The sequence below is a fragment of the Rattus norvegicus genome, chromosome 5, assembly GCF_036323735.1.
Source record: "Rattus norvegicus strain BN/NHsdMcwi chromosome 5, GRCr8, whole genome shotgun sequence".
NCBI lineage: Eukaryota > Metazoa > Chordata > Mammalia > Rodentia > Muridae > Rattus > Rattus norvegicus.
Window position 1 is genome coordinate 150673037 of NC_086023.1, and position 19245 is coordinate 150692281.

A 19245-nucleotide genomic window follows, 5' to 3' on the forward strand; every position below is an offset into this window, starting at 1 on the left:
TTAGTCTGATTGAGTTTGGGGATGGTGTTATGGGACAGAAAGGGTTGACATACCTCACAGTACTGAACGTGACGATACAGTGTCTGTATGGCGGGGTAGGATTAACAGATAACGTTGAGATGTTTCATCTCTCTGAAAACTGGACTTTGTTTTTTAGACATACACTGCCAGAATTAGTGTCTCCTCTCAGTTATCTGGACTTGGCCTAACAGAAACAAGCAGTGGTGTCTCTAACTCAGAGCAAGATGCAGTTGATATAAAGTTGATATAAAGATTATTACTGTCAGCGTCTGCAGAGAGAGTTCAACACAAGAACATTTGCTGCTCTGGCAAGTTCAGTTCCCAGCACTTATAAAAAAGGCAACTCACAACTGTCAGTGACTCTAGCTTCGGGGGCTCTTACACCCCCTTCTGGCTTTTATGGGTACCCACATATATATGTGCACAGAGACACACATATACATATATTAAATGAAAATAAAATAAATCTAATGCATTTTTTAAAAGGACCTATTAATGGTTGATCTAGAAGTACCCTTGATGTTTTGAAAGGCAAGGAGTAGAATTGTCTTTCAAAAGTTTTAGTTGATGGGTTCGAACGATCCCCAGCTCCGAAAAAAAAGAACCAAAAAAAAAAAAAAGTTTTAGTTGATTGGTTGATTTGCCCTTTTTTTTTTTTTTTTTTTAAGATTGGGTCTCTCTGTGTAGTCCTGACCATCCTAGAACTTGTATATACACCATGCTATCTTCAGACCAGCCTTTTAGATGTTTTCTGTGTAGTTCTCTTTGTGACACATCCTCTGTACATAGTGTAGGCTGGCCTTGAATATCTGATGCTTCCCTCCTGGCTTCCAGTTCTTTTATTTTAGAAGAATAATAATCCCGTACCCCTAAGCACACACTGTGTGAACAGTGGAAGCTTCCCCATACCCAAGTAGAAGATTCTAGTCAGGATCACAGAGTGTGGCAAACAGCTCTTAGTAGCTCACTCCGTCCTTGCATTGCCATACCCACTAAGACCTCGTGGTCTTTTTGTTATGTGAGACAGGATTTCTCTGTGTAGGCCTAGCTGTGAACTCATTCTCTCTCTCTCTCTCTCTCTCTCTCTCTCTCTCTCTCTCTCTCTCTCTCTCTCTCTCTCTCTCTCTCCAAGGCTGGCCTTGAACTTAGAAATCTGGCTGCCTCTGCTTCCCAATAGATCTTGTGGTTTTAAAACAGCTGGCCATTTGTGCTCAGTGGGTCTCCTTACAGCAATATTGGACACTGATCTACTCTAAAAGGGAGCAAGAAGTACAGTGTGTTTAGTTCCTTATCTGTGTGTAGAAGAGCAGCTGTACACAGAGACACAGTGGGTAGAAAAGACCTCAGCGCTTTCTACAGAGTCCTGGGGAATGGATAGGGAAGGGCAACCAGCAGCAGGAGTCTCCTTAGAATACACAGTATCCAGATATCTTTGTGGTGACTGTGCAGGTGATTAGAAATAATCAGAATTCCTGCCCGCCTAGCCTGTTCCTGCTCTGACCATGCAGATTCCTGCCTGGGAACTGAAGGTTTGGCAAAGGTTTGTGAGGAGTAGAGGGGCGGGCACTATTAGGGCCGTTGAGAATCTGGTATGGGAGTGGAAACATGCGATTGATTCAAATGGTGTCCTGACTCCTTAGTGTTTGGAATATTGGATTTGGTTGGGAGCTCAGCTCTCTACTGACAGTTACTTGTCTCCATTTCTACCCCAGGGACGACGGAAAAGAGGCGCTCAAATTCTACACCAACCCTTCGTACTTCTTTGATCTTTGGAAGGAGAAGATGCTGCAGGACACCAAGGATATCATGAAAGAGAAGAGAAAGCACAGGGTGAGGGAAAGGGGCCTCTGTCCTACACGTCTGCAGGCACAATCGGAGAGGGGATAAAAAGGAAGCCGTCCTGATGTGAAGTCATTCCAAGGGACTGCTTGCTCAGACGCCAGGTTAAAAAAAAAAGAACGTGTCCACACCAAATGCCACCAAGGTGAAATGTAAATCACACCAGAATACCCGTGCTCCCTGGCACTGTGGTGACAACTGAGTGTATGCGCCGAGCTTTAGAAGTGGACTTTTTCTGTTCACCAGTTATTTTCCTTGCAAACTGCACCTAACTGCTGGCCGCTCAGCTAGCCTGGTCCCTAGCCTGGTCCAGTTCACAACAGCTCTGCAGCTCATTTCTCAGGGACAAGTACCAGGTTAACCCCTTCACCACTGGGTGGGTGGGGCCAGGACTGCCTGGTTCCTGTGATTCTTCTCTTTAGGCTCTTGGTGATATGTGACCTGCCAGGTTTGACCCAGCAATCCCATTAGCATGGCTGTCAGCAGGCCCAAGAGAGTGCCAGAGGCTAGTGCGGCTGCAGGAGCTGGAAAATCCTTCCTTCATTGGTTTTTGTTTTGTTTTTAACCATTTCCTTCTATCTGCCCCAGATCTCAGGAGCTGTCAGTCTTCATCCCTTGACTGACCTTTGTGGCACAGCAAATAACAAACAACTGTTTACTAACTTCTTAGTAATTAGAGCCGCTTAAAGATGTGAGGCAGTTACCCAGAGAGGCAGCTAAGGTTTCCTATTAGAGGTGCTTGTGTGTGAGACTGAGCAAACGTCTGCCCAGGAGGTGGTTTGAGTTGGATGGCCTCTAGGTCACTGCAAACCTGGTAATTCTGTACGTTCTGCTGTTACCGTGTGCCATCTGGGCAAGTCATCTCAGGAGTGTGTGCCCGAGAAGAGGGGTAGAGTCTTAATGAAGCACTGTGGAAAATGTTTTACAAAGGCTTCTCTGTTCCTTTTCATTTTAGAAAGAAAAGAAAGATAATCCAAACAGAGGGAATGTGAACCCACGTAAAATCAAGACACGCAAGGAAGAGTGGGAGAAGATGAAAATGGGACAAGAATTTGTGGAGTCCAAGGAGAAGCTGGGGCCTTCTGGGTAGGTGATGCTTTGAAGCCTTCTCTGGAACGGTTGGGAACCTCAGGACAAAGGCTGTGGCCTGATACCTGCCCCCTCTGAAACCTGGCTGCAGGGTTTAGGCTAATACACTGTTAATTGATTTCTCTTAAGAGCATCCATCCGGTGATTAAAATTTCTAAATAAGTCAAGAGACTCAGAAATTTAAATGTGGGGACTAGACTGGTCTGAAAGGGAAGGCCCATGGTTTCTAATGCTGATACTCTGCCAGAAACCAATAGACCTAAAGGTCTTGGAGGAAAGATTGGAAAAGCAAGAACAGTAGTCTTGGAAGCCTTTTGCCTCCAGAACACACATGAAGGCTGTGCTGAAGAGCAGGCCTGGGCACACGAGGGGCAGAACAAGCACGCTGTGCAGGTCACCAAAACAAATTTTTAGCCAGTGTTGGGAGAGGCTGGCCAAAGGACTGAATGCAGACCTCAGAGTCAGTATGGAAAGGCTGCAGGGCCATCATGGAGGCAAATATCTCTCTGAGGAAGTAGGGAATGGCACACTGACCCATTCCCCAATACCACATCACACTGGAGGTTTAAAGAGGCAGAATGATTTTAAAGCTTGGTGTGTTGCTTATCCTGATGTCTGACCTCTGTGACATTCAAAGCCAAGTCACCATGACTGCCTGGTGTGAGAGTCACCCTGGCTTTTCCTCTAAATTCATTACACCTGACTATCAGAGATGTGTGCCAGTCCATACTGGGCGCTGACAAAAGGAAGAGTTCTTGCTTTAGAATAACTCCGCCATGGAAATCTTGACATGTGTGACACTTGTTCTTCCTGGCTTCAGGAGTTTGTTTCATAAGCATGAGGAAGATAGTAGAAATGAACCTTTCTACAGAGAAACCAGTGCTAAAGGGGCCTTCATTGATCTCACTGCCCAGTAAGGGACCATTTTGTTCCACAGTCCCATCCTATTTTGATGGGCATGTGGCATAGGATTAGTGACTCTTACAGCCATAAATGCCAACTGTCAAAGGTGTTTATCTGATTTTGAGGCTTGGGTAGTGAAGATGAGAAGCTAGCCTCCCTCCACCCCCCATACCCCAACTTTCCTGGAGGTTTGGAATTGGCTGTGTGGCTAGGCTGTATGAGCATGCTTGTGGGTAAAGCTGTCAGAGATGTGTGTCCAGGTTTGGGGACTTTTCACATTAGAATATCATCTGATTTATTTATGTCCCCACAATTCTGTGCCTGGGACCTGTTTGATAAGCTCTGGCAGCAGTGGCAGGAAAAGGAAAGGAGAGGAAAAGCAGGTGGAACAGGCCGGCTTTGCTAGTTGGTGCCGGTATACTTAAGCTAGTATGAGGCTTCCTGCTTGATGTGTTCATGTGTGTATGAAGTTCTGGTGTTCATCCAGAGCCAGTTCACCCATGGCCTAAAGCTCCGAGGAATGGGTTTCCATGCAGCCAGCTCTAACACACTGCTTCCTCCCACCCCCTTCCTTTGGTTTTTTCAAGACAGGATTTCTCTGTGTAGCCCTGGCTGTCCTAGAACTCACACTGTAGACCAAATTGTCCTTGAACTCAGCCATCCCCCTGCTTCTGCCTCCTGAGTTCTGGGATTAAAGGTATATGCCACCGCTGCCAGTCTTCTAGCATCCTGCTTTAGGCAGCTGCTCATGTGATAAAGGACACGGTAGGGAAACTGTGTAGACTGACTGCTTCATGGCAGCCCGTACTGGTCCTAGGCTTGCTTCTGCAGTCAAATCCTCCTTAGCCTTTAACACTCAGGGGTTTGTCTTCCTCAAACTCAGGCTGTGAGTCACGTGTTTGTACCTAACCTGTGAGGTTTGGCTTCATTCTCTGTTTTAGGAAGGTTTGGGAGTCAGTCTATCTGTACCTGATATTTAGGAGAGAGGAGAGCATTTAAATAGAAAAGCTCCCACGATCTGACCCTGGCTGGCATGGAACCCAGGATGGCCTCAAAGTCCTAAAGATCACCTGTCTTTGCTTCCCCGGTGCTGAGACCAGAGTCACATACTACCATGCCCAGCCTAAAGTATAATTTTGGTGTAACAGGAAACACATGGGGAATCTTCTTGTTTCGCTCCTCCTTAATCATCTTTGTGTCAAACGCACTTACATGGTATCTTTTAATAAGAAAAGAGAGAGCACTCAAGCTCTGTGTGTTTGGACATTGATGTCTCATCAGATACTCGCCCGCCTTGGTGTACCAGAATGGCAACTTTGGCTCTGTTGAAAACGTGGATGCGACAAGCTACCCACCACCGCCACAGTCGGACTCTGCCTCCTCACCTTCCCCTTCATTCTCTGATGACAACTTGCCTCCCCCACCAGCAGAATTCAGGTAAATGGTAGAACCTCGTGCATCCATCCTGGGTAGTAAAACACTTGAGAACAAAGTAAGAGTTCAAAATCTAGGTCAAGACCATTAAAGTGACTTCCGTCAAGAGTGTGCAGATAATAGGAATATCATTTATGAAGTATTGGCAGAGGTGTTGTTACCCCGTATTAGGTACACATCAGCTTTCATAAAGGGGGGTTAGGGATGATGGGGAGACTTCGTAGACAGCTGCTTCAGCTCCTGCATTCAGTTTACCCATGAGCTAAGTGTGGTGGCCAAACAAGTAATCCTAGCACTCGGGGGCAGGAGGATAAGAAATTTAAGGCCAGCCTGGACTACATAAGTGCTAGGCCACGCCCAGGGATGAGGGTAGGTGAGTGGGGGACAGTACACTAAGGGAAAGGGGAAATACTATGTGACTTCCAATCTGTCCTTTTGGGTATTTGTTGGGGTTTTGGGCAGAAGTGAACAAAGGATTGCCCATGATGGCTAGAAGGGGTCTGAGAATTGTTCAGACTTCACTGTCCCCTCGGTTCCTTTCTCCTCTCTATGGCCTTTGAGGTACTCTTTTCCCCTGGACACTGCCTAATTAGTGGCTGAGTGTGTTGAAGGGCCTTGGGATGGAGACTGAAAATGGTGCTGGCCTCTTCCTCTCTCTCCTCATTCCTGGCCCTTAAATTACTAATTCCAAATCTTCTCCCTCCAAAATCTCTATCTCCTCCTCCTCCTCCTCTTCAAGAAATATTCATTACATATATGAGTACACTGTAGCTGTCTTCAGACACACATTACAGATTGTGAGCCACCATGTGGTTGCTGGGATTTGAACTCAGGACCTGTGGAAGAGCAGCCAGTGCTCTTAACCACTGAGCTATCTCTCCAGCCGCAAAAATCACTTCTTGCTGATGCCTTGTCAAGATGTAGTAGAGGCTTAAAGGTCTGTGGAAAATTTCCAAATAGGTGTTGCTTCTACTGCTAGTGCTGGTACCGTTTTTGCTTCTCATCTTCCTCCCCCTCTTGTTCTTCCCCCTCTTCTTCCTCTTCTTCCTCCTTTTTTTTTTTTTTTGTTTTGTTCTTTTTTGTTTTGTTTTGTTTTGTTTTTGAGACTGGGTCTTTTTATGTAACCCTGGCTGTCCTAGAAAACTCTATGTAGATAGACGAAGCTGGCCTCAAACTCACGTAGATCCACCTGCCTCTGTCTCTGGAATACTGGAATTGAAGGCTCGCTCTAGCACTTCTGCATAGTAAGATGCTTCTCTAAGCAGTAGCTGTCAGTGCAGGGCTGGTGCAAAGGTACACAGAGAACCTCTCATCCTCTCATGTAAGCCTCACTCTCCCACACCTCGGCCAGGAGTTAGCCAGGAGTTGGAAGTAGTGGTGCTGCTGTAATCTCAGCATCCGGAAGGCAGAGGCAGGCCAGTTTGTGTGAGTTGAGGCCAGCCAAAAAGACCCTGTCTCAAGCAAACAAATAAAGCTGGGTGTGTTAATTCAAGCCCATAATTTTAGCACTTGGGAGGCTACGGCAGGAGATTGTCATGTGTTCTAGGCCGGCCTGGACTACATAATAAGGTCCTATCTCCAACTTCAAATGGACATCCTTCCCCACCAAATCCAGTAGTATTCATAGGCCAGGGGTTGGGGATTTAGCTCAGTGGTAGAGCGCTTGCCTAGCAAGTGCAAGGCCCTGGGTTCGGTCCCCAGCTCCGGAAAAAAAGAAAAGAAAAAAAAAAAAGAAAGAAAGAAAAGCAGATCCAGTGGATGAATTTTAATCTAGCCCTTTCTTGCATGTATTTATGTCTAGCTAGAGGTTTAAACTGACAGTCACCCATGGGACACTCCAGGAGGATTCAGGAAAGAGCCATATCTTAAAAAGATTAAAGGGGACCTGAACTGCTGTCTCCGCCAGTCTTCCTGACAGGGCGGGCGCTCAGTAGTCTCCTTCAGTCTCAGTTGTGTTCCTGTCCTGCTGGAGGCCCCTGCCCACCATGCTGCTCTTCCCCTTGGTGATCTGCTTTGGCCATTTCCATCTGTCTGATGCAGAGTGGAATGGGAGTCCGCTAAGAAGGGCCTGAGCTTAGAGATGAGCCTGCCTCTGGGCAGGTTTGGCACTGTGAGTATGATGGTGACTCTCGTCTCTTTGGCCTTTCAGCTACCCTGCAGACAACCAAAGAGGATCTGTCTTGGCTGGACCCAAGAGAACCAGCATGGTCAGCCCAAGCCATCCACCCCCAGCTCCTCCTCTGAGCTCCCCGCCAGGTCCCAAACCTGGCTTTGCCCCTCCACCTGCCCCTCCACCTCCACCTCCAATGAGCGTGCCGCCTCCACTGCCATCTGTAGGATTCGGGTCTCCTGGGACCCCTCCACCACCCTCGCCTCCCTCTTTCCCTCCCCACCCTGACTTTGCTGCTCCTCCACCACCTCCCCCTCCACCAGCAGCTGACTACCCAATGCCACCACCTCCCTTGTCCCAACCATCTGGAGGCGCTCCTCCGCCTCCCCCTCCCCCTCCCCCTCCAGGGCCCCCACCTCTTCCCTTGGGTGGTGCTGATGGCCAGCCTGCAGCTCCACCACCACCTCCTGTTTCTGATGCCGCCAAGCCCAAGTCTTCGTTGCCTGCTGTGAGTGATGCTCGTAGTGACCTGCTTTCTGCCATCCGCCAAGGTAAGTCCAGCAGTGGTCAGAGGACACACTCTTAACTGAGACGGTGGGGCGGGGTCTTGCTGAGGACACACCCCCTTTAACTGAGATGACCCTTGACCCTTGACCCTTCGAGGGAACAACAGCTTTCCCAGACAGCTGAGAAGTCAGACCTCCAGGTCAGGGCGGGACCTCCTTAAGATACTGAGAGTTCCTTCTATCATTGTTGAGTGTGAACTATTTTTAAGCTGCTACCCTAGAATTCTGCAACCTAGAAGTAAGGACACACACACTTTTCTTCGGAAAAGACCCCCAGATGAAAATTGAGTCCCTGGCCCATCGGCCAAATTTTCAGCCACTCAGCTGCGGCTGACTCCTCTGCTCCACTGCTGTCCTCCACCTTGGTTCTCTCATCTCCCCTGCCTGCCTCTTCCTGTCTTTTTCTCTTTTCTCTCCTTCCCTTCTCTTCTAGCAGTCAACTCCCTCCCTCTTTCACCAGCCCCTCCCCCCTCCCTCCCCCCCTCCCTCTCCCTCTCCCTCTTTGTCTCTCACTGGGGTCAGGTTTGGCCCAAGGGTGTGCTGTGCTGTGCTGTGGTTTGTTGTTGGTAATCTCCAAGCCCCACTGTAGCCGGACTGAGCAGTCTGAGCTCTGGCCTGCCTGATGGCTGTGCTGGGACTCTGCCCTCAGAAGCCTGCGGAGAACAGGACAATGCCCACAGCCAGCGGGCTTCCTTTTAGAGATGCTGGTTCCGTAGGACCTGCCTTTCCTCTTTTCTGGCTTGTGCAGGAGTCCATCTTGCTCTGTCCTTTCTAATCCCGTCCTGCTCACACTGTCCTGAGGACCGGGAGGCCAGGGCTGTGCTCCTGACCCTGCCCACTCTCCCTTCAGGCTTTCAACTGCGAAGGGTTGAAGAGCAGCGGGAGCAAGAGAAGCGTGATGTGGTGGGCAATGATGTGGCCACCATCCTGTCCCGGCGAATTGCTGTTGAGTACAGCGACTCAGAAGACGACTCCTCTGAATTTGATGAAGATGACTGGTCGGATTAACTGCCTTTTGCCCACATTCCTCCTTCTGCTCTCCCCACCCGCCTTCTCAGATACAAACTGTAACAGTCTCATGTGGGGAAGGAAGAAAGGACAAAGAACTGCAAGGGGCCAAAGCCTTCTCTGGAACAACCAAAGATCTATCCGAGTGCTTCCTTCAAACTACCATACACTTCTTCCCTGTCCCCAGCTGTGGGCTCCTGAGGGCCGTGGCTGAGCTGATCCCTCTCCCCCTCCAGTGACTGTTCTATGTTAACAGGAAGGAAACCCCTACAGCAGATCCCTTTGGTTGGGTTTCAGCTGGAGATAGTGCCTTTCCCTGATAACCATTCTCACCCATGGCCTTCTTGCATCTAGCTACTTCAAATAATGCTGTCCACCTCCTGGTCTTACAGCAGTGGGCACAGTCTGTGTGGACACAGCTGGTCCCTTTTCTGTGCCCTGAAACTATAAAGCAGGCCAAGTGCCCTGGCACGTGGACTGCCACCCCCTCCCCCACACCCCGCCCTCTGCAGCAGGTAGGGCCGCTTCACTTCAGCTCGGTCTGGACGCCTTTGTTCCAGAAGGCATCAGGCCCCTAAGACTGTCTCACTCCTCTGCCCAGAAGTGATATCCTGCTGAAGGCTGAGGCTGCGGCCTTCCTCCCATGCTCCCTCTTGGTGAGTGTGGTGTTTAGATGTCCTGTGCATGCCCCTGCTCACCCCAGGTGCCTTAAGACTGCACAGCCCAGTTTTAACCTCTCATATTCGTGACCAAACGACCCTGACGCACAGGGACCTGGGCCTCTGCCGACCGTCAGGAGCAAAACTTGAAGGTGGGGCACGGTAGGACTGGAAGAGAATGGAGCACCTTGGGTCCTGCCTGCTCAGGATGCCGAGGCCAGGATGAGAAGTGACTCTCTCAAGGTCACACAGGTAGTGGTAGAACAAGAGCCCAGGCTTCCTGTTTCCAAGTCACCTGTGTTTCCTGGGACCAAATACTGAGCACCTGCTGGAGTCTGGGCAGAGCAGCCTGGCCCTGTTCTACTCCAGGCCTCCCGAATGCAGGGGTTGCATTGGAGGGTTCACGGCCCGTGCCAAGCTCAGCAGAACAGTTTTAACACTCGGCCTCTCTGGTAACCGTTTATTTCTCCTTCTGTCCCCAGCCAGTCGTGTGGCACGGGAGCTGTGCTGGGAAGCAGAGTGGAGAGGAGCTGTGGGGCAGCCAGCCTTGGCAGGTGCCTGTGCAGTTCACTGCAGCTCCCTCCCCCCTTTGTTTCCTCGATTTAAGCATAGACTGTGCCAGCTGCAGGAAGGAACTTCAGTCCCTCAGGCTGGCAGCCACAGCAGGTACCTGCCTGGGGGAGCCTGGCAGCCATGGAGAAGGCTGAAAGGCAGAAAGACACAGGTCTTCTGCCTCTCTACCTCACTGTGCATGGCGATGCTGACCCCCCCTTACCTCCCTTCCCAGAACTAATACACGGGTGCTATTAGTCAGGAAAAAAACTGAGCAGCTCTGGCCAGCAGCAAGGTTTCTTCTCTTCTGCCCCAACTATTGTGTGGCCTCTTGTGCTGAAATCGGCTTCTCTGGCTTCAGAGCCTGAAACAAAGAGAAACAGGATCTGTCTCTACCCAGCACAGCAAATGGTGGTAGTAATTGCCAAAGCCCTCATAAACCCCTCCGGCTTGAGGAGAGTGCAATCAGGCTCTGCCGCCTGCACTTGCTGAGAACCTCCCCTCTGCCTCCTTTCCTGAACTCAGAGGTAGGGACTAAGCACAGGTGCCAGCAGGCCCTCCTGCTGTGGCTACTCCAGAGTGCTCTGTGTCTCCATGTGTCCGCATCCCCCACCCCGCATCCCCCACCCCCGTCCCCCCAAATCCAGTGTCTGGCACAGGGCTTGGCGCTCAACTCCATGCTGTGCATGTTTCCCACCCTGTGCCTTAGAAGCTGAAGGCTCTTTCATCAGAACCTTAAAATGGCTGTTGATGGTACCCTGGCTGCAGCCCAGCAGGGGCCTGGAGAGGCTGGGGAGGGCAGTGGTCCTTCCAAATAGAAGTCCTGGGGCCTGGCCAGGCCAGGGTTTGGGCCTAATGGTTTTTACTAAATTACTCCCCTCCTGCTCTCTGAGAAAGGGGAGCCAGAGCCGTTCACTGTGGTTCTGTTCCGACCTTGAAGGGGCGGTATTGGCCTGGCTTCTGGAATGGACAGAGTCCACCAGGAAAGACTGGGGGCGGAAGGAGATGGGGAGGGGCCCTGTCTGCGGAAGGTAGGATTAGATCATTAGCTCAGTGACCTCCTAGGGTTTCTATGTGCTGTGTTCTCATCCTACAGCTGGTTTGGTAATGATCTGCAAGTCCCGGAGAGCAACAGCACAGCTCTGCCTGACGCTCTCATTAAAATCCATGCAGCCAAGCTCTGCGCTTTGTAGCAGTCGGCCTTGCAGAGCCTCCTCAGCTTGGGGGGCTGGGGACCCAGTCAGCTGAGAGGTCCCCTAGGCTCTACTTAGGCATATGTGTATCCCCCACCAAAAAAAAAATGTTTTTTAAAACATGCTTCTTTAAACCCAGAGCCCTTTAAAATAATAAAGGACCCGGCGCAGGTGGGTGTGTTTGTGGAATCCTGTAAATGGGGAACACAAAGTTTAGTGACATTTAAACTGGGCTGAGGCTGTAAGTGTATAAAGCAGTGGCCCATAAGGACTCTTAAGCGCTGAAGCCAAGGAGCCACCTCCCTTCCCAGTCTGCCTAGCCCAGGGGGCCTGCCCCCATTCCTGTAGCCCAGGGGCCCAGCTTGCAATTGGTAGTGTCAGAAGTGACTTGTAGCTTTGCCTTGGTTGTGAGATGATTTCATTCCAGGGGAGGGGGTGGGGGGATCCCTTGGAGGCTCAGAGCAGCTGGCCCAAGCTCCGGCTCGCCTCCAGTGGAAGCTGCAGCGCCCTCAGAAACGACCCTGGCCAATGTCACTGCAGAGCTGAGGCGGCCTTGTCAGGGCTAATGTGAAATCTCTTCCCGTGGCGCCGATCCTCTGACTCTATAGCGCCAGCTTGGACAGATTGAGGTCTCTGTGGCTTTGGTGACCCTGCTTAAGCATTCCCACCGTGTCCCTGCTCTGCACGAGGACTGCCTCCTGCTGCAGCCCCTTACTTGACCTCAGGGCCTGGGGAGGGAAGCACTGGGCCAGGACCAAGCGCTCCAACTCAGGAGATATGTCAGCCTTTGTGGGGAGGAGGGGGTGAAGCATTGAGCTTGGCTGGTGCCCATCCGACCTGGGACCAGGTGTTGCACAGAGAAGTGCTTCTGTGCCTCCTGCCTCGTTCACTTTAGTGGGGCCTCAGCGAAGGCTGAGGACAATTCTGTTCCTGTATTAACTTTATTCAGTTAATTGACCTGAGGAACTAACCAATTTTTATTTTCTGCCTAGAATGATTTACACATAGGAGAGAAAGCTATCATGTTACCAAAGTGCCTTGTTTTCTCTGATATAAATATATTTATAAGGACATATTCCAGTAGGTTCTTGGTGTTTCCCATATCAAGATTTCCACATAGTGGGAATACCAGGCCCTTTTCTCCCAGAGGTTGGAAGGGGAAATCTGAGCAGTGGAATGAAGCCACCCCACATGGTGCCCCCTCTGCCCTTGTCCTACAGGTAAAAGAAGATACACACACACACAAAAATTTTTTTGAGATGGTGTTTCAGGTAGATGACATGGGCCTTGACCTTACTATGTAGCTGAAGATGGCCTTGAACTCCTGACCCTCTGCCTCAGCCATGCCTGACTAGGACATCCGATTTTTTTTTGTTTTAAGTCTGGTTTCATTTGCTTCACTGCCAGGCTCACAGTGTGTACCATCGTATTTGTACTCCTACAACCCGAAGATTCCATGTAACTTATGTATGCGCATGAATACTTTAAATGCCAACATTTTCAATAATTTGATAAAGTCTTTGTAGTCAGTCACCTCTGCTGTCTGTGCGTGTGTGTGTTTCTTGGGAGAAGGGATCATAAGCGACTCTGAGGGCCACAGGTGGGTGGGGGAGCTCTGTAAGGGGTCCAGCATGGGTGGGCTTCAAAGGCAGGAGGCCTCTGGCTAGTTTGTAGGCACAGGTCCCCTTCTGTGAGGACAGCCCTAGAGCTGGCTGCCCACAGCTCCTTGCACCAGGCAGGAGAGGCACACACTGAATGCTGATGCTGCCTCCCAACATCTGGCCGGCATCTTGTCTGCCTCAGACCCAAGCAGCTTACCTTAAATAGAACCGTTTACAATGGAATCCGAGAAAAAGGTTTAGGCTGCTCCAAGCCCCCCTCTCTTGCCTGACTGAGAAAGACTGAGGGGGCTGGGTTTACATTCTGACCCCCCAAAATGACCTACCCAGGAAGCAACGGTTGTTTGGAGCACAGCTGCTGTGGGTTACTGTCCCCGGGGGTAATTTATGAGCAGACACCCAGATCCGGGCCCAGCAGACACAGTGGGGCGGCCCGGAGAGACAGGGAGTAGGGTCTGAGGCACCCCGTGGGCTGCGGGGTCACCACGCCTGCTGTTCACAGAGTCACCCATGGGCATCCCGGGAGAGGGGGCAGAAGTTTTGAATTGTCAGCAAGTGCTGCGCCAGCCGCTCTGAGCTCATCTCTGGAGGTGGGGTGCCGAGGAGGGGGCACAGAACCCCTCGCTCCCCTCCCGCGCGGCCTGTGTTTAGTCAGCACTTGGCCGCCAGAGCTGGTGACTGACAGGCAGCCAGACGCCCGCCCTGGCAGAAGACAAAATGGTGTCGGAGCCGCCCTTGGAGGAACGGGAGGGAAGGAGTGTGGTTCTGGGAAACTGGAGGCCTGTGCCTGGATGCTGTCTCCACTGCTGCCACCCGGAAGCCCTGACCCTGTGCAAGTTGCTTCGCCTCCTGGAACTAGGGAAAATGGACGTTTACGGAGCGCCCGCCCACTACCTGCTAGAGGCAGCATATGCTAAGTATGCGAGTCCCCCGTTTGACGAAGAGAGGTGCATTGAGTTGCCTAACCCTGTCTGCAGTGCCATTTATACGGCTTAACAATCCATCCCGCAGCAGGTTGAGGAGTGGCGGTGTCTAAGGTTTCAGCTCCTACCTGCCCCACCTACTCCTCCCCTCCCGCGCTGTTTTACAGGTGCAACAATAGGTGAGCGTTATTTCTGGTCTTTGAAGTCAAGCAAGCTTGAGGCCCCAGCCGTCTTTGACCTTTGGAGCGGAAGGAGCCTGTGCCCTTGACTACTTGGGAACAACACCAGTTCCCTATGTATGGGCTCCACGCAGGTCCACCCTGCCCTGTTCCCACACTCACAGGTTCATTGACACTCATTTTCCATAGGTAGCATGTAGTCCAGGCCCAGAAAACACACGTACACATTGTGTACAGGGCTCTGCTCTTATGCAAAACAAGGACACAAGTCAGCACACAGCTCCAGGAGCAGGCATAATTGCAAACACATCTAACAGTCCTCCTGAGCCATGGTGCTGGCTGGCTGCCTCGGCCAGTTGCTCACTGCCCCCTCCTGGCCACCTTTCCACCAGGGCAACCTGGCACCATTTCCTGAAGCTCTGCTCAGGGTGATTGGCAACCAGTTCTCACCTACATCATGGAGTCAGTAATTTCTGGACCTCCCTCCCCCAGGCCCATGGTGTGGGGGCAACAGAGGAGGCTCCTCAGGCTTAAGGATACAGACAGCCTGAACATCCTGACCAATCAAAGTAGAATTGCCCTCCTGTGCGACACAGATACCCTCCCATTCCAGCAAGCAGCCACCCGTCCTGCCCTAGGGAACGGCGACCACACACACACTCAAGTGCACGCACTCACACAAGGTGTGGAGGTGCTGACTTCCGTTCTGTCCAAGCTCCCTGCTTTCTGTCTGGACTTGAACTTCCTCTCTTCGGCAGGGCCTTGAGCCTGATACTGGGTGCAGCCATTCCACTGTGGTGTTCCAATGTCTTTGCAGCAGGTAACACTCCCAGATGTGCACCTGAGTGGAGCACATCTGTAAAGGGTTCAGTGGCTTTCTGGGGACAGCTTGAATGGATTGCCCACCTACAGCCTTTGATTCCTATTGTACAGATGTGGAAAGGCACAGAAGGGCTTAGTACCTTGCCCAGCACCACACAGCAAACAACATCAGATGTTGAAATAGAAACCTTTATTGATTCGCAAGAGAACGAACACAGCACCTTCAGAGCTTGGGTCCAGAGATAAGGAGATTGGAGCTGACGGCTAAAGCTCGGAGCTCTCTTCTTCCCCTCCCCCTTCAGAAAACACTGACAGGGTCCCTTTGGCTATCTGAAGACTTGGGGGAAGCCCAGAGGAGGTTCTAGACTTGGGCATTCAGCAGGGAGGCTGGGAAAACGCATCTTGGAAGCTGTGTGGGTTCCATTGCTTCCTACTGCACAGGGTAAATCTCTGGCTTGCTTTTACGAAGAGGCATGAGCCGAGCTAAGGGAGCCTCTCCCTAGCCCGTGGCTGCTTGCTTGTTCATCTACATATGGCATGCACGAGTGAGGTGTGCCTGGACTTCCAGTGTGTGCCCGTGTGCGCACTCACCCGAGTTAGTTTATGCGTGTGAGCTTACACACAGGTTTACTATCTGTGACTGGGGTTGGTGGGTTTATGTGACTATTTATTTATTTATTCATTTATTTATGTATTTTGAGACAGGGTCTCTGTAGACCAGGCTGACCCCAAACTACTGATGATCCTTTTGCCTCAGCCTCCTAAGTGTTAAAAATTCTATCAGCCACTGTCTTGTAATACCTGACTTTTGTTTTTTTTTCTTTTTTCCTTTTTTTTTTTTAAAGATTTATTTTATGTATGAGGACACTGTAGCTTTAGACACACCAGAAGAGGGCATCGGATCCCATTACAGATGGTTGTGAGCCCCCATGTGGTTGCTGGGAATTGAACTCAGGACCTCTGGAAGAGCAGCCAGTGCTCTTAACCGCTGAGCCATCTCTCCAGCCCTTGTTTGTTTGTTTTTTTTTTCTTAAAGACAGGGTTTCTCTGTGTACTCCTGGCTGTCCTGGAACTTGCTCTGTACACCAGGCTGGCCTCGAATTCAGAAATCTGCCTGCCTCTGCTTCCTGAATGCTGGGATTAAATGAATGTGCCACCACAGCCTGGCCTTTTTTTTTTTTTTTCTTTTCTTTTCTTTTTTTTTTTTTTGGAGCTGGGGACCGAACCCAGGGCCTTGCGCTTGCTTGGCAAGCGCTCTACCACTGAGCTAAATCCCCAACCCCCTTTTTTTTAAAAATGGGGATTGAACCCCAGGCCTTGCTGTAGCCTCAGGCCCTGTGTGTCTGTGGGCTGGGTGACTCAGCAGATAAGAGCACTTGCTGCTCTCGCAGAGAACGGGAGCTTGAGTCCTAGCACCCAGGTTGGGCACCTGCCACAATCACATGATTCTGCTGCAGGGAATCTGAGGGCACCGACACGCCTGCCTGGCATACATCAATATGCGTTCAGTCCCTAATACCATAATAAAACCAGGTTTGGTGGTGCACGTCTGCAATCCCAGCACTCGGGAGACGGAGAAGAGGATCCGAAGTTTAGTGTCTTCCTTGGCTGTGTCCAACGCCCGCTTGGATTACCTGAGACTCTGTGTAAAGTACAAATAAATCTTCAATAAAGATTTCTACATGTCTGACTTAATGAACAGGTTTTGCTTGAGTGTGTGCTCAGTAGGTGCACGGAATACATTTGGGAATATGCAAGGGTCCCCCTGCCTTGCTGTGGGGAGCCCGGTGGAACCCGCCCACATATGCACACCCGTGGTATGTGTGCACATCTGTGTGTGTGTGTGTGTGTGTGTATGTGATTGTGTACAGGAATGGCTTTGCGTGGCTGTCCCTGTCCAATAGGAATGCTCTTGTGAGAAAGTATGATGTCAGTACTCCCCCCCCACCCTGCTATATTCGGTGCCCTGATGGGCTGGAGGCAGATCCCTGTCTTGGGTCCCCCTCCCCACAACATGTACACAATTCCCTCGACCTATCCTTCTCAGCCAATTTGCTGCCTTGCTCTCAGCTCCCAAGAAGGCCTGCAGCAAAGTCAAGGGGCTGGTGGCCAATTAGTGAGGGGGTTAATCAGGGATCTGGGGACCCCCAGGGGGTGGGAAGCTGAAGGCAGTCCTGAGGTTGACAGAAGCAGGAGCTGCCTGTCATAAGGTTGGGGGAGGGGACAGAGAGGAAGCAGAGGCTTGTTGGTGCAGAACCAGAGGTGTGCCTATGGATTCGTGATTGTTGATCACTAAGAGCAGGAAGCGGGCGTGCGCACGAGTGCTGTGTGTGAAGTAGCATGTAGATACATTCAAGCCCTTGAATGTGACCCTGTATGTGATTGTGTTTCAATCACTACGAATGCCACCTGTTTACATTTACGCTGCAGGTATTTATAAGTGTGCAGTGGTGTGCAAATGTGTTTGCTCATACAAATATATCCAGACCTGTGTGAGTGTATGTATATACAAAGGTAAGTCTGTATACACACGTGTGCAATGCTGTATCTAGTGCGCAGATCAAGTGTGCCTGCACAAACGTGCAATTGCTCAAATGCACCGAGGGAGGGATATGTGCATGCTTGCATGTGCCTCTGAACAGTCAGGTGCCTGGTTCCCACATGTGTGCCCATCGATATGTGTCTGCGTATGCAGAGATCTTGGCGTGGAATGAGCTGGGGAGGGCGGGCTCCAGGCTGCAGGAGGGAATCTGACAGACGAGGCTTGCTGCAGCCCCCGGCCCCCGGAGCCTGTTTTCCAGCCTGCGGAAGCTGTGAGCCCGTGAACTCATCTTATATTAATAGCTGCTGTCTCCTCACTTACTGCAAGGGAGAGGCGGTCATGGCCCCTGCGGGGCGCAGCACTCAGGGTTGCCCCACCTCCCACAAGGACCAGGGCTCAGCCCAGCTAAAAGAGAGCCCCTGGCTTTTCCTTCAGTTCAGAGAACCCACTGCTGGGCACCCTCTCCTGGCCTGAAAGATGGTACTCGTACGCTCGGGCATGAGGATAAGAAAGCTGGCAGAGGGGGTTGGGGATTTAGCTCAGTGGTAGAGCGCTTGCCTAGCAAGCGTAAGGCCCTGGGTTCGGTCCTCAGCTCCAGAAAAAAGAAAAAAGAAAAGAAAGCTGGCAGAGACAGAGCGTCTGGGAGGCTTAGTAACCCTCTCCAGACACACAGACGCATGAACACACACACACACACACACACACACACACACACACACACACACACACACACACACACACCAGGTTGAGCAGCCAAGGGCCTAGCTCCAGAGAAGACTGAGGGAGACAGGAGGCTCAGTGTGAAGGGGGGACTCAGTCCTGCTCTCAAGGGCTCTTAGAGGCCCTCTGCCTAAGAGGAAGCTCAGCTTTCTGAGTTCCTGGTCTGAGGAGAGTCATGACCTTGTCTTCAGGAGCCTCTAGTTCTAAGGAGAAGACAAAGAAATGTACTCTGATGAGCCTTAAGCTTGAAGGGACATGGGCCTGCTGTCAGGGACCCTCTGTTGGAGACAGGATACAGCACCATTTCCAGGGGCCCTGGTCTGCATACCGTGACTCCAGAGGAAGAGCAGGCAGGTTTGTTGTATAAATTGTTTCTTAAGCGCAGCAGGACCCAACAAGGGGTTCCCTGGGGAAGAATTGCTGGGATCTGGCCTGTCTTTGCAGAGGAAAAAAAAAAATCTGAAGAAAGGAGGACCCTGCTATTCTACCACATTTGCAGGCCCTCCTGAATCCCACAGATCGCTGCACTGGCCCCAAGACAGAGCAAGAACGTTAGCTGAGGCCCAGCACAGACGCAGGACACAGGACAGCAGTCGGTAGAATGAGGACACACAGGGCCCGGCTGTACCCAGCTAGAACAGAAAACCACCTGGGGAGAGGCTCCATGGGGATGCAAGGGGTTCCACAGGAAGATGCTTCTCTAGTGCCTCTTCTGAGGATGACGTTTAATCTGGAGAAACCAGCTTCACGCTAGTGTGGGCACGGAGCCTTTCTACCCCACATTCCTGGCCACCTTTTTTTTGACCCGTTCCCCAAATTTAATCCCTAAACCAGTAAAGAAAGAGATTTGGAGGTAGATGTGGCTCCCAGCTCAAGTGACCATAAATGGGACCTTTCAGGGAGGCCTGTCTTGACTTTTTTTTTTTTTTTTCTTTTCTTCTTTTCTTTTTTTTCCGGAGCTGGGGACCGAACCCAGGGCCTTGCACTTGCTAGGCAAGCGCTCTACCACTGAGCTAAATCCCCAATCCCCTGTCTTGGCTTTTTTTTTTTTTTCCCCCCGGAGCTG

At 51.0% G+C, this 19245-nt stretch overlaps 1 protein-coding gene across 5 annotated transcripts in view; it reads left to right on the top strand.

Moving 5' to 3' along the window:
- The window catches only part of Wasf2 (WASP family member 2), a 65211-nt gene extending 52304 nt beyond the window's left edge, over window positions 1-12907 (top strand). For all 5 annotated transcript variants that reach the window (NM_001394051.1, XM_039109782.2, XM_039109783.2 and 2 more), the window contains exons 5-9: window positions 1734-1851; window positions 2816-2946; window positions 5134-5289; window positions 7436-7947; window positions 8813-12907. In NM_001394051.1, coding sequence (NP_001380980.1) covers window positions 1734-1851; window positions 2816-2946; window positions 5134-5289; window positions 7436-7947; window positions 8813-8970 — 1075 coding nt within the window. In that variant the 3' untranslated portion in view covers window positions 8971-12907. The remainder of the gene's footprint in view (window positions 1-1733; window positions 1852-2815; window positions 2947-5133; window positions 5290-7435; window positions 7948-8812) is intronic.
- Window positions 12908-19245: the final 6338 nt, after the last annotated feature.